Source organism: Manacus candei, unplaced genomic scaffold (genome assembly GCF_025592945.1).
Source record: "Manacus candei isolate 608988 ecotype Guabito, Panama unplaced genomic scaffold, ASM2559294v1 h1tg000014l, whole genome shotgun sequence".
Taxonomy (NCBI): domain Eukaryota; kingdom Metazoa; phylum Chordata; class Aves; order Passeriformes; family Pipridae; genus Manacus; species Manacus candei.
The window spans coordinates 66,734,346-66,749,917 of record NW_026138062.1 but is presented as its reverse complement, the minus strand read 5'-3'; the positions used below and the strand labels follow the sequence as shown (position 1 = coordinate 66,749,917).

General features: G+C 40.7%; 1 protein-coding gene across 2 annotated transcripts in view; it reads right to left on the bottom strand.

Annotated features, from left to right (window-relative positions):
* The window catches only part of APP (amyloid beta precursor protein), a 203,032-nt gene that overhangs the window by 56,005 nt on the left and 131,455 nt on the right, over window positions 1–15,572 (bottom strand). For both annotated transcript variants that reach the window (XM_051779758.1, XM_051779760.1), the window contains 3 exons: window positions 9,231–9,364; window positions 2,369–2,443; window positions 1,140–1,298 (listed from right to left, as the gene is read on the bottom strand). In XM_051779758.1, coding sequence (XP_051635718.1) covers window positions 1,140–1,298; window positions 2,369–2,443; window positions 9,231–9,364 — 368 coding nt within the window. The remainder of the gene's footprint in view (window positions 1–1,139; window positions 1,299–2,368; window positions 2,444–9,230; window positions 9,365–15,572) is intronic.

Below are 15,572 nucleotides of genomic sequence, written 5' to 3'. Positions count from 1 at the left end.
AAAGGAACCTGCATCCCAGCTTTAACTTGCTAATCTGTCCCCTAAATCAGCCCAAGCCCTTCGCTACCCTCACTGTGGTCAGACATTATAATAAGCAAATCACACTCAGGTCAAATAACATCCTCTTCCAATTTCACACAGAATGGCTTCATCTTCTACAAATTACTGTACTGCAAAATAGACATTAATTCTTCACACAACTACCGTGAAGTCTCCCCATGACACTTTTACCTGAATAAAAGATTTTCCTTCGACTTGGCAGACATGGTAAAAACAAGAGGGTTTTGCACCGTGGGGTGGAGAAAAAAGTTCAAGGATGATAATGATAAAGAACTAAGATGATGATCACTTTTCCATGCTCACCAAATATGCAGGTTTCTCTGCAGAAGGAAATTCACTTAAAATACACAATTTAAGCAGGTTAGTCACACTGATGTAATTCCCTGTGAGGTCAAACTCACTAAAATACTCAGCAGTGTAACAATGTGTTTTCCATCTAGGAAGTGTTCAAGGTGAGAGGTATATAAAACTTTTTACAGCTTTTCCACTGTGCAGATTCTCTTCTTCTGGAGTTCACTGACCAGTTACTGTGGTATCGAACACAATATGAGATATGAAGTCATTAAAAATTCCATTAAATCCTCATTCTGAACTTAAATGTTTACACCCACCAAAAGCCATCACATCCAAACCAGACAACTTTGAATTGCTAGTGTGTGTCTTCATGCCATCCAACAATTCTCAGAAGATCCTTCACCAAACACTTCAACAGTTCAACAAACAAAACAGAAAATCACAACCACCCTCATCTTTAAGCTCCATGTTGACATCTTACTGTGCATCACTTGGAGGGACACTTCATCATCCTCCTGCAGGATCTGTGAACAGCTGCAATTTCTGAGAGCCAAATCACTTCCACATCGTATGCTTAAGTACCTTTACGTATGTATCTATCCATCTGTAGCTACTTATGGGAGGTGCTTGTGTCTGCATTTATGCAAACTGACTGCTGTAGTAGCTCTTGCACAGGGACACATACTCCCTGCTCCATAGCTGGACTGCACTGGGCACACCTCTTTTTCCCCCAGGACAACCACAGTGACTTTGAACAGCTGCAGAGGCTGTGGCATCACACTTACCCTGGGTGGCACAGTCTGCAGGGCTGTGATGTAGTTCTCCAGAGCAATGCGGCGACGGTCATTCAGCATCGCTTCCACCCGGGCCATGTGAGTCTCCACCAGCTGCTGTCTTTCATTTGCTGCTTCTTGTTCCAGAGATTCCACTTTCTCCTGGAAATGCTGAAAAAAATATCAGTCACAACAGAAACAGTGAAGACATCAGCGGAGACCAGCAGATGTGAGCACCTCTGTCTGCAAACCACCAAAATCTTTCCCCATGTCAATCTGGTCTGGCTCCCAGGAACTCTGCCTTGAATGCACCTTTTACTGATTTCAGTGGGAACTGCAGTGCCCTGTATTCAAGAACATCTGGTCATATTTTATTAATCTAATAATAAAATGAAATATTCCTGACATGTTCAGGAATCCTTTGTTTGCCTCAAGACAAAGGTTCAGCACTAGAGAACTGTGCCCAGAGCAGGAAGGAGTCTGACAAGTGTACACCCCTGCCATCATGACTACATGAGTAAACCTATATGGGGAAAGAAAAATGTCCAACCTGAAGACAGTCACTATAATTTCCTAATAAACTGGTCACCAGGAAGAAAAACTGAGCCCAAACTTACTCCAACAGAGGAAAAGACTGACTGGGTAACACTTACAGAGAGCAAAGCTGTGGGATCTAATGTGCAAACCAATCTGGTTCTGAATGTTTCCTTTTTATAGTTGTGCCCTGAAATCATTCCAGCAGTACCGAATAATATCCGACAGTGGGATTCAAGGAGTGTCTGGCTTGTCAGAATTTTTGAATTATAGTATAATTTTGGATAAAATAATTTTTGGCTGAGGGTTTCTTTCAGATAAAACTGATGACGATCCTTTCCTTAAATCACATTTTCCATCTCTGCTTTGAGTTTAAGTCCTGCAGCTCGTATTAGTTTATCACAGCCTAAATTTTGATAGGAGCCCGTAGGAAACAAGTTTTCAGTTCTCACTGAAGGCATATCTAAACTCAGATGAAATTCTACCCCTCTGTGCAGTCACAAGTCCTGCACTGCTGTTCCAGGGACTGGCTGCAAAGTATAGAGACACTCAGCAGCCACTAACAGTTGGAAACAATAATAGCAACAAGAGCAGAGAATAACATTGAATCTCCATGAAAGTAGGTTTTAAAATTACATCACACCCAGCACCCCTTGCATTTTAACTGGGGCCCCAGCTGGCAAGGTTGTGGTTGAGTTTTCCTTTACCTGGATAACAGCTTTCTTGTCGGCCTTTGGCAAGTTCTTTGCTTGGCGTTCTGCCTCTTCCCACTCTCTCATGACCTAGTGAACAAAACAAGGAGCGTGACTTTCCTATTCTCCTCTCGTCTCAGGGCTTAGCAACAGCCAAACACTGCAGCTCCAACAGTCATCTTTTTACATTCCTCTCCTCCTTTTATCTCTATAAAAAAAGTGGTTGCAACGTTTAACGAAGGTAAGATCCTGTTATTAAATTAAACAAAGATGGTACTTCTGTGCCTGAACACCGTGCCAAGCCCTCCTTCACAGCTCCACTGTGAAGCAACACAGACGTTAACCAGCCCTCGAGCAAGGGAAGTGAAGGTCTCCATGGCTGAAATACACACTGATCCTTTTTCATCTCAGACAGAAAGAAAACTGCTTCCACTTATGTACATCCTTGGACAAAATGAGTGAATTTCAACTCATTCTAATTGTCACCGCAAAATTTTTTAGGTTTATTTGGGCTGCATCGCTGGCTTTTGAGTAGGACAGATCAAAAATTACACATAACTTGTGCTAATCCACCTACTTGTCCAGAAATAGGGGGTTTAGCAACACTCCAAGAATTGAATATATATCTCAAGTACAACACTGACAGAAAAATAATGTAGGAGAACTTTCAGTACCATTTCTTTGAGCAATGTGAGAAGCCACCTCGCCCTGTAACAAAGAGCAGTATTTCAATACTCAGGGAATGGGTTACTTGCTGTCCATGACATCTGAAACTTTCCTGTGGTCTTACCTAGGGCCTTTACTCATTTCACACCTAGACAGCAATCTCCTCAGGTAACACATTTTATACAGGAACAACTGTTCTCACTGAATGCAGTGCACACAAATAGGTGACCTGTTTATGGGCAGGATTAGCACCATGTCTGAAGATGACAGAAGAAGCCTATAAGCAATTACTCACAACGTGCATTTCCTTTACTTCCTTTCTCAATAAAACACACACTTTCAAACCATTTAATAGAAATAGTCAAAGAGGATTTTAAAAAAAGCTCAAAATTCACATGCATGACTGAAATTTTACCAAGACCAATACCAAAGGCAGGAAAAGTAAGACCTGCTGTGCCTCATGTTTGCAAGTTGAGCCTCCACCACTTCCTGTCTTAGTCTTCCCAGTTTTCCGACACACTGGAAATTGCTAATCAAGCTCTTTGATGGACAGCAGTGGTGGTGCCCCAGGGTACCTGGTTGAGCCTGTGACCTTAAAAAGCATTCTACAAACGTGGGCTCAAAGGAGACTTTTAGAAGCCCCAGATCTTGAAAAGTTCTGTACAGAGTTGTAGGCCTTACTGATTGCCCAGCATGCTGACACCTGCACTCTACACTGACTCCATATATGGGATTTTGTTGTCAAGTTTTCATCCTCCTTTTCACCCCAAGCCCTGGAGCGTATCTCAAGACAGCAACAAAGCAGTCATAGTAAAAACAGATCAACTCAGTATCACTGAAATTATTTATCAATAAGAGATTCTGGCCTCAATAACTTGGCCTCGGTGCACTTATAAACCTATTCTCCCTCGCTGACAGCACAGATCTATGAAAGAGACACAGATTTATGGCTCTTCAAGCATTTTGGTGGCTTTGAGGAGGGAAAATGACAACTTCTGATTGAGATTTAAGCAGTAAGCCATTTCAAAGTCAAACTTCTTCAGAACTCAGGAGGCAGACTCCTTTTGAAATAGGGCTGTAGGGGTCAGCAAGAGGGAAAGAAGCAGTATGGAAAATGCCATTCATTATCAAGAGTACAAAAATCTCATTACATTGAAAGCAGCAGAATTCACTCCCATTTTTTACACGGGAGCACAGAAGCATATCTGAAAGAGAAGAATTTATGACAGACATTTGGGTGACAGCAATCAGATGAGCAGAGGTGATTGCCTGAAGGTTGGCTTACCGAGAAGGTAAAAGTCACACCAATAAGGCATCTACCTTTGTCAGGGGCTTTTGTTCCATGTTAAGTCTTGCCCCTTTTTCTGGTAATAACATCATTAAACCTCTCCAAAGAGCCCTGACTGTAAATGAGGGGGTAATCCTACTAGCCTGACAGTTTTAAGGAAGGAAACAGCCTTCCTACACACAGTAATAGAGATGGTGGAATTTAGGGAATACATGAACTGGTATTATTTAACATCTTCGTTGGGGACATGAACAGTAGGATTGAGTGCACTCTCAGCAAAGTGACATGAAGCTCAGTGATGTGGTTGATACTCTAGAGGAAGGGATGGCATCCAGAGGGACCTGGGCAGGCTTGAGAGGCAGGCCCGTGCAAACCTCAGGTTCAAGTTCAACAGGGCCAAGCGTGGGTGCTGCACTTGGATTGGGGCAATGCCAAGCATTGATACAGAATGGGTAATGAGTGCTCTGAGAGAAGCCCTGCAGAGAAGGACTTCAGAGTTCTGGTGGATGAAAAAACAAATAAGAGCCAGCCATGTGCACTCACAGCCCAGGAAGCCAAATGTATCCCTGGCTGCATCAAAAGGAGCATGGGCAGCAGGGAGAAGGGAGGGGATTCTGCCCCTTACTTCACCTGCAGTGCCACATTCAGCTCTGGGGCCCAACTTAAAAAGGACGTGGACCTGCTTGAGTGGGTCCAGAGGAGATCATGAAGATGATCAGAGGACTGGAGCACCTCCTCTGTGAGGCCAGGGTGAGAGAGCTGGGGTTGTTCAGCCTGGAGAAGAGAAGGCTCCAGGGAGACCTTACAGGAAGCTTTCAGTGTCTGAAAGGGGGCCTCCAAGAAGGCAGGAGAGGGACTTTTTTCATGTAGTGCAAAAAAGTAGTGATGCAGTGATAAGAAGGAATGGCTCTAAACTGACAGAGAGTATGCTTAGGTTAGATATTAGGAAGAAATTCCTCACTGTGAGGGTGGTGAGGCACTGGCACAAGTTGCCCAGAGTAGTTGAGGATGCCTCACCCCTGGAAGTGTTCAAGGCCAGGTTGGGGGTCTTGAGCAACCTGATCTAGTGGAAGGTGTGCCTGCCAATGGCAGGGGAGTTGTAACTAAATTATCTTTAAGGTCCCTTCCAATACAAACCATTCTATGATTCTATAGAGCCCCGGGACTAAAAATCAGCTGAAGACCTCTCCAGGATGTTGGAACAAGTGGCATGCAGTGAGCCAAAAAAAATCCTGAACATAACACCAGCTCTATTCAGGTTGGTTGAGGACTGCAGTATTTTCAGATATTTGCTTTGGAAATAAACTTTCAAGATGTAAGATTATTCTAGGACACAAGGTATCATTAAGTTCCTATCATAAGGACTCTACATGTTATGATTCCAAAAATACTGTAAACAGCCAGAGGAAGAGTAAATTTAAGATACAAGGACGTCACAAGATGTCTGAGGAGAGAAATGTATAAATATACTGCTCCCTTGAGTAAGGTTCAGTATCTGGTTCATCAGACTATTTAGTGGCAACTAATTAAGTAAGGGAGCAGCGCAGGAGGTAACAAACTAAAAAGAGAAAGAGGAAAAGGGGAATTGTACCAGAAGGTGAAACAAGAACCACGGTACTTTGCAATCAGCATGACCTCTCCCAGTTATACGTCAGGGAATAGCAAGCATTTAAAGGTTACATCTGGATCACTGAATGACTATCCTGTTTGCATGGGAATGGAGTTTTCCTGGTATGGGGGTTGCACTAATAATTCTTGGGAAAAGCTTAAAATTGTAGGTTAATGTAAGTCTCTTTAGAGTACTGCCTAGGAAGGTTTAGAAGCCTTATTGCTTCAGGTGTGGTGCAAAAAACTTCCATGATCCACAGTCTAAAGGGATGGGCACCTGAGAGCAGAAGGGATTAAGAGTCTGAACCAGAGATGCACCAGGAGCACAGAGACAGACTCCCCCAGTAAAGGAGTCTTTCACGAGCTGGGAACTATGAGGTGACACAATCACCGACTGAAGTTGGGTCTCTGCTTGTGAGAACATCTTCATACAAGAAAAAAAGAAATAAGAGTTGTCAGAATTTCATGGTAAACAAAGGGAAATCCCAGAAAGAGGACATGCAGAATATTTGCATTTGCCCTGATTATTTCAATATAATTTTTTAGTGATAAACCTTCCTACTCTTTAGATGATTATGTTTTATATGTGAAATAAAATGCATTTGATATTTTTATTACTTAACTGGCTGTTGCAAAGTGTGCATCAAATCAAATACTATTTTAAAACTCACTGCTTTATTAAATAAAAGAAATATCTGTATTTTGTGAGCAAACCAATCTATTTCAGATTATCACATTTATCAAGATTAAGGACTGATTTGATCATTTCCCTAAAAGTAGTGATCATTTCCTCTCTTTTCAATGGAAGAAAAATGGACATTTCTGCAGCTTTATAAGCCTCCATTTCTCAGCTTTGAAAAAAAATTGGACTTTGAGTTAAAAAAAAAAAGAATAATTTTGGTGCAGCTGGAAGATTTAGCTAGGTACTTGTTTCCTTTTCTTCTTAAAGAGAAAAACATTGTTAGCAAAGGCTTACTGAGTTAATGTATTCAGCATTGTTTATAACATAACAAATAAGAGTTTCAGATTACCTTTTAGTTAAATATATATTTAAACACCTAGTTAAATATATATTAGGAACATACCTGATTATAAAGAAAATGTAAAAAGCAATGTTAAAATAAATTGCCAGAAAAGAGAACCAGTGGTACTGGACACAGATGTTCACATATGAAAACATGGAATGGTAAGCTAGCTATAAAATCTGCTACTATTTAAACATTTGAAAAGTTAACAGGGAGAATTCAATGCTGTAACAAAATGTTGCTCATAGAAGGGAAAACTAACTTTTAGAAACCTAAATTAACTCTCATCTTCGAAACTGCAGGGGGTCTGTGTGCTTCAAGACATACCTCCTTCAGTGATTTCATAAGCAGCTTAAGCAAGTTAATGATTGATTTTTTTTGTATTTTTAATGTACCTATCGTGGTGCTCTTTCCAGGTCTGATTTCGCTTGCTGAACTGGCCGGAGCTGGTTATTTGAGCTGTTTTTGGAGGAGTGACACTGCAGCGAGACAGGGAGCTGACCTGCCTCACCCGCTGCTCGTTAGCGCTGACAGGAAGGATGGCTGGGCCTGTGCTAACGAGGGCACCGGGGTGAGCTCCAGCCAAACCCTTGAACCACAGCCTTCAGATGTGAGGGTGCCCAAAAGCACACGTGAAATGTGCAGCGCATTTACCCTCGAGTCTCCTGGTGCTGCAGCTCAGTGCTTTGTGTGGTAATTCTGCTGGCCTCGAGCGCTGACGCCGCGTGGTCTCTGTGATGTTTTCTGGGTGCCTGTGCATTTGAGCAGCGTTTTTCCACACAGTTTTGTAGAAAACAGAAAATACACAGTTCACCCAGACACTGCCCTTCATTACTCAGCTTGATATATTGGGATTTTGGAGGCAAACCTGCAACCACGGTAGGGATCTGAAGGCTACGCCTTTTGCACTGACTGTCCTTTGCTTTCAGGACACCCACCCCTACAGTGCTTTTTACAGAAATGATATTTCAAGGAGAAGGAATAATGGGGTGGTGACTGCATTACACACCAACCCTCCACATGCCCAGCCAGGGCAGGATTTCTCTCCTCTGCCAGGCAGGCTGTGTGCCTCTTTTATCCTCCAGATTCTCTGCTCATTAAATTGGCACTATTTTCTCGAGTTAAAGAGAAGATGGCTTATTCGTGCTACAGCACTTCCCAGGAAGATGAGGAGCACCTACCTTCCTATCTATTAAGTGTCATATTCTCAGTATGTGCCTTGCACAGATCAGGTAAGACTATCAGGTAAGATGTCCTGCCCTATTTACCAGAAAAGTGCCAGGCACAGCTACAGTGCCAGTAGGCAGGGACTTATACTAAGAGCTTAATTTCATTTTAATTAATACAAATTTTCATTTTTAGAATAACAGCACAGAGCTAAAGGTTAATGTATCAGTAACAGAGAGAAACACTGCAAATGCATCATGGGAACAAAGTTACAATGAAAAATTACAGTAAATTGGCTACAAGGATATATGCAGTGCATCTGAATCACACTACATTAAATTTTTCTGGTTGTTCCATCCTAAAAAAATATGCACCACAGGTCTTCCTTTAAATCTCTTATATTTTTTCTTTGTTGCTATTAGAGCAGAACTGTGACCACTTTTTATTGGCATTTATAAGCCCTATTTCTGAGAGAGTGGATAACTTATCTCTTACAGTGTCCAATAGGATTAAAAACAGTGTAGAGTTTCAGGCTACACAAATCTGTTTGGTTAAAAGGAAAGAAAAGGGTTGATTCAGTTTGGATTTTCAGTTCAAAAGCATCAATTTTTCCTGTTTTCTTTGGCTTCAGACACATTTCACGTTACCTTGAGGCTCAAGACCATTGGATGAACTATATGTGATTCTACACTACCCCAGGGCACAGCCCTGTTTCTACACACACAGAGAACAAAGCTCATCACAAGCCACATCCTTCAGCTGCCAAAAGAGAAGGACAACTAATATAGCGGCCAAATTCTTTACTTAAAAGCAAGAATAATCTCACAAAACAAACACTCTTCCACAAAGATAAGAACAATTTTTAACAGATTTTTTTTTTTCCTTTTAACCAGCACAAGCAACTGTAGTGACTTATGATTGGTGGTGACCCAACCACAAACGTGTGTCAGGCAGCTGAATTCTTAGATAGAGTCAGAAAGGCAGAAAATGGTGTGTTTACAGCATTGCAAATGGGCAGAGCACCTGGATGAAGCCTTGTGAAAGACAAAGATGAAGGATCACAAGCATCTTATGACCTGACAGACAAACTCCCCCATTCAGGAATAAAGAGATCTCCCCTTACCTGAGACATCCTTTCACGATGCTTAGCTTCAAGTCTCTCCTTGGCTTTCTGGAAATGGGCATGTTCATTCTCATCTCCAGGTGTCTCCAAGTATTTGTCAACAGCATCAGGAGTGCTAGCAGCTGTGGTAGGGACTGGGGTGAGGAAGGAGAGGGGGAAGAAAAGCAGAATTTCTACTTAGGTACAGGGAAAATTTAGTTAGATCAAGCAAGAAGCATCTGCTCTAGTTTCCATTGGAATAAAGCCATTTATTTAGCGTCAGAGGAAGATACAAAAATGTGGTTTAGGTGAGCATGTTACAGCAAATATATATAAATATAACAGGATTTCCCCTCCTGCCCCATTTTATAAACCAGGAGAAACTCATCAAAGTGAACAAAGCAATGTTCTTCAAACAGGTTAGAAACTGCTGTCAAAGGAAAAATTCCAAGTACGGATAAAAGCCTAGCAATGACTAAAGTCCATAAGCCAGTAGAAAGCCCTTTGCAAAGTTACATGCTTTGTATATTAGTATATTTTTAAAAGGTAAATTGTAACTCCTAAGTATGAATGCAAATACATTTTAAAGCACTTGTGGACTCCACAGTAGCTAATGAAGTATCTCAAATTCTTTGTTAGCAACAGTTTGGCCTCACAGATATTTACTTAATTTCTAACAACTTTGATTAAGAAACCCCCTCACAGATGCTGGAAATAACCAGACAGCTTGCACTAATTGTTAACCATTCCTGTCAGGTAACTGGGTGATACCTGTGACAGTGGCAGTGGAAAGATTTGCATTTGGGACAATTCAAGCAAAGTGAGCAACAGTTCCCTCACTATACACTGACATCCAACAACCCCTGCACTAATTAGAGCAATTTCTGTGCTAGGCAATAACAGCAATTAAAAAACTTTCCAATGATGATCAACTACTTCAACTATATTGTGCCTAAATATTTTATTATATAATTAATTTCATCTCCCTGATCACATTTAGTTCAACTACTGCCAAAGAAACACAGAACAAACACATACCTGTGCAGGATTTTTTTTTTTTAAATGAGTTTGACTACATGTACTACAGTGAACTTCACTTACAGAGGTAATTCATTTTAGTAGATAGACTACTACAGGCAGTGAAAAATCAGGATACTCCCACATCCCAAATGTTTCTCAATGTCTTCAACAAAAGCAAACTTGAATCTGAAGATCAGAAGGAGTAATAGCAACCGATATTTATTTATGACCACTTCCCCCCAAACGAGTTCAAATATAAGCACATCTGTGTTAAATTATTAAAAAAAAATTAAAATCATCAGTTAGGAGTACAATGTGAAATTAAATATATCCAATGAAATATATCCTCAAATTTAAAGAAAAACTTAACCCCAAACCCAAAGTTTTTCTCCTTAGATGTATAACCCCAAAAGCATTGAAAATGCATTTTGGCTGCATTTGAGGTATCTCTGTATGTTCTCTGCAATAGGCATGAATGGTTTTGGGTGTTGTTGGTATAAACTGCACAGTGGATTTTCCAAGTTACTCAGTGAATCAAAGGAAAGGTCTTGCTTGTCTCAAAACAAAAAAATAATAATCTACAAGCAAATAAAAAAAAAATCTAATTGAGAAATCTTAGGCAGTGCAAAGCATCACTCCTCCCACCATCATTATGTTTTTTCATAAATATTGAATTACAAGTTTACATTTTGTAAGATGGTAAACTTAGTTACTGAAGTGCTGTAACAATCAAACAGGAACAAATAAGCTTCCAGACACACAAAACAGGATGCCACTCAATATTTTCAGTGGTTACTATTACAACTTCAGACCACTTCAAGTCTACGATGCTGTTATAAAAGCATTAAAATTTTCTTTCTTTTTAAACTCTTAATGATGACAACCCATCTTCAAGGACAACCTGGTTTGTGCTAGGGTGCAGTGCTGCCTGCCAGAAAGGCTACAGCCAGTGTAAGCAAATTCCAAAAACAAATCACCCAAAGCTCATGCTGACTGAGAACATTTCTGTAATGCTCCCGAGTTCGACATGTCTTTGCCTTTTAATCTCTCAAGCATCAAATCAATTTCATCTTCATCTTTCCTGAAGCTGCAGCTAAGTATTATGCATTTTAATTCCTTTTAGAAAATGAAGAGAAAATGTTATTTCAAAGCAAGAAGGAATTTAAGAGTGTCAGACCACCGAGCAAAGGCCATCCCTTCCAGGGACTCATCCAACACCCTCTGGCAAGAGCAGGGAATACTCTTTTGCAATGTTTAACTAACCTTGCTGGATTTTTCTTCCATGGCTCTAATTTTATTTTTTTCCCAAAAAAACTTGCATGAGATTTAACATTCACACTATGGTGTAGCAGTGAGTTCCACCTTTCAGTCAGGTTCTGAAGAGATTCCCCTCTTCCTCATCCTCCTCTCTCTGCCTCTGTGGCACACAGAGGGGTTCAGCATGGGAGGATGAAATGGGGGAGAGCTCTAGCACATTCATCATCCTTCTCCATGTTTTATGGATTTATTTTTTCTAACTGAATTCAAGTTGTACAAATGTGAGTGGAAAGAAGTGACAATCTAAATAACTGTCCAATAAATTATGCAGATTTAACCTTTAATTTATTAAACAGGAAAAAAGGTCACCAGCATTTGCACTAGAGCTCAGTTAAGCCACCTCTGCATTCAAGGTTTGATTTTCAAAAGCTCTTGTCTCACACAGGCAGCCCTGACAGGCTGGATTTTCGGACACTATCCTTACTTTCCACCAAAATGCTTGGTGCTGTGTTTCTGCACAGGTGAGAGCAGCAGGTGCTGAGAACTGGAAAATCTGACTTCAGTGCTGGATGCCAGGGATGTCAGAGCACCAAGACCCCTCCAAAAGCTGTGCAAAACCAAACAGTGAGTGGGCATTAAACGCCACAGGCTTGGATTCCCAAGACAGCCAGGCTGTGTCCAGCAGCAGGGAAAGGATGAGGGCAGGACATCGACACCTGACTGTAATACACTCTTCCAAGCTGACGCTGATGAAGAGCAGCACTGCACAGGAGGGGATTGCTACTACCCCTGACCTTCAGCAAAAGGCTGGTGTAAGGCCATATGGAGCCTCTCCACTGCATGCTCCCCCCAAAAAAAGGGGGCTGGGAAACAGGCATGAGAACTCATGGGAGCTTGGGAGACCTGTCTCCTGGTAAGAAGCTCAATCAGTTACAGTCACCCACCAGGGAGTGTACTACTAATCTGATTTAGAAAATCTCTCCTAAGAAAAGATTCCTAACAACAGCTTTATCGGAAAGAAACAACTGAGGCCTGATGGCTGGAAACTGATGCTAGGCAGAAATGGGGTTTCATCATAACAGTGCCCAGCTGCTGGCACCCCAGGAAAAAAAGACAGAGTTACAAAAACCCTGAGCTTCCCTTCTGCATAAAGCAGAAACATTGCAAAATTTCTTCAGGGCTGTTGGCACAAAACCGATCCTTTGCAATCCAATACATTTGGGAGCTTTGTTTATGGAGATGTACTGCATGTTTTCTAACAGTAAATTGGGAACATTTGGTCAGAAATCAGCTAAATGAAAAATCTGCAGCCTGGCCTCATTTAATGATCCCACCTGCTCTTAGAAGGATGCACTGCCTTGTTTTATAAGGTAACTCATTCTACTTGCATGAAGACTGATCAAAAAGTGTGTGTTCACAGATGTGAAAGAAATGCAGCATCAGCTGACATTTTCTTCACATTTGCACCCATTTTATCTGTCAATTCACAAACAGATTTTTAAAATATTTATTAGACTTTAAAATCCTAACCTTCCTGGAGACACAGCAGAGGTTCAATAATACAGCCAAACTGTGCACTACACATTTTGCTATTTAACAACAATTCTCACATTAACAGAAGATCGAGAAAAACAAAAGGCAAAAAACTGCAAGAATATGCCCCCCAGACCCTGTTTTACTCTTCTGCATAAAAATAAATAATCCATATCAGCATTGCCAGTGAAAGGAAAAGCAGCCATTCACCCATCTCATGTAAGTGAAAGGATCAGTAGATGCCCCTTTGCTGTATGACACTGGTTGTTGCATATAAGAATCATTTGAAATGAAAGCATTACCTAACTACAATATGGTATTCAGTGGATGCATTCACTGCCTCTGAATTCCACATACGTAACTGCATCATTAATGAAGGATTAAGATCAAAGCTTTCAGTTGTTGACTAAGATCACACCTAATTACAGCACTTATGACAATCACAAGTGCAAAGGAATATCTCCAGCAAGAAGGGTTTCTATTATTGCTGCTGCTGCCTCATGAAATGAGCTGTGATTACAAGGTGGGATGCTCCTGCTTCTGTGAACAAGCTACTCCACTTACAGTAGCGTGGCAAAGCCAGTGAATAGAATCTAAACAACAGGGAAGGAAAATAACAATCACCTTTTTATTACAAACCAGAGAAATTACTGGCTGAATGACACAAGGCTGGGAAAGGTTTATCTAAGACTGCAGCACTATTTTAAGTGTAGGGGAAAGGATGCATTTTTACATAAGAAGTTGTTACATTTAATATAATTTAATTGCTTGGAGAAAAGTGTGTGCTGAACTGTTATTCTTTCTATCCCTACTGGGCATGGAACACCGTGTCCTTACATAGCACATATAATCTACTGCATTATAGAGACAACCATTCTCACTCTTTGCACTGCAGCCTGGGGACCAGCAGGCAATAGGCCATTCTTTTTCACTTTTATTACCTTCCCTTCACACATGCTTTCACCAAGACCACTCTCTGAGCCCTGTCTAAAACTAGGGAGTAAAGGGGAGGACAGAGTCCTTGTGAGACCTTGTGAGATGAAAGCAGATATATCCCCAGTTTTAGTATTTTACCTGTAAGTAGCAGGTTGCTGCTGCTGTTTTTTTAAGGTTTTGGGGGACAAACAGACAGCACTGCTGTGCTCCAAGTGTTGGCACCACCCCTAGACTAGCAAGAGTTATGGGAGCCACATCTTCTTCTTGTAAGTCAGCAGCACGCCCCTGCCTGGAAGCTGCCTGCAGAACAATGAACTGTGCTGATCATAATCAGAGCCTGGTACTCCTGTCCTTCAGGCCACTCAACTTCAGCTGCCCACTTTTTAACTTTCAGTAAAGATGCTCAATGACACAGACTCCCATCAGGTTATTCACTGATATTAAGGCTCACCTCTTTCAACCACATATTTATCACTCAGCCTGATCACATTACCATTCAGCTGGGTTTTATTTATCTCACACATTTGCTTTGTCTTCATGTTTTGACAATTATCTTTAAGACATCCAAAAAGTCTTTGAAAGAAAAGTGTCCTTCATAAAAACTGATCAATTCTGACTACAATGGTGAGGACTCTGAGAAGACAAAATACGGATTAACAGACTACATAAAAACAAGTACATTCTTTCTGAAAAAAATTCATGTGTGTTACTGCTGAGTTATGAAATAAAGCCCCCTGTAGTAGGAGTGGTTCTATGTTCAGGGATCACACCTGAAGCAGTAAAGAGTCACCAGTTTTGGGACCTGGACTTCTCCATCTTCAGTTTCAAGCCACTTCTTAGCTTCCAAAAGTTTGTTGTTAGATTAAATGAATGTTTCTGAAGTGAATTAGAAAGTACATAATTTAAAGCTGCCTACTAGTGTAATTGAAAGAGATTTCAGGCACAGGTAACATGAAGAGAGTTAACAAATGAAACAGGATGCACTGTTCCAGAGGGATGCCCTCTCCTTTAGTAACATTCAGGTTATCTCATTGTTTTAATTACCCACCAAGGCTAAACTACATGTCATAAAACACAGCATATGTTTTCTGCAATGTTTCATAGCTTGCATTAGTATTCAAAGAATAATTACAGGTCCATGTAGCAACCTGTGCCTGAAAATAATTAAAACTAAGTGTTTTGAGCTAGAGTTTAAAAGTTACATTCTGCCTTGAACTTTACTTTGCAAAGACTGATTCTACTTTCCTTCACTATGTTAAAATTCAAATAGTTGGTATGGCATCAAACAATAGGTAGCTTGAAAGACAGCTTAGTAAAATCCCTCACAGAGATTCCTTGAAGGAAAAAAAAAAACAGCAAAACATACCATACTCCTATTATTCCTCATCTATTCCCTTAGTTAAAGTTGATATCTGCCATCTAAATTAGATTTAAGTTCCATTTTCTCATATAAGAATCCTTCTGTGTAAGAACTTCAAGATACATTTCCTACTCATGCACAGCTAGAACTTGGCAATCATGCTTTCACTGCATATCCATGAATGCAACCTCCTGTTCACCAACTCTGACAAACACAATTTTGCCTTGCTCATATCAACACATATCTCATCCATTAAT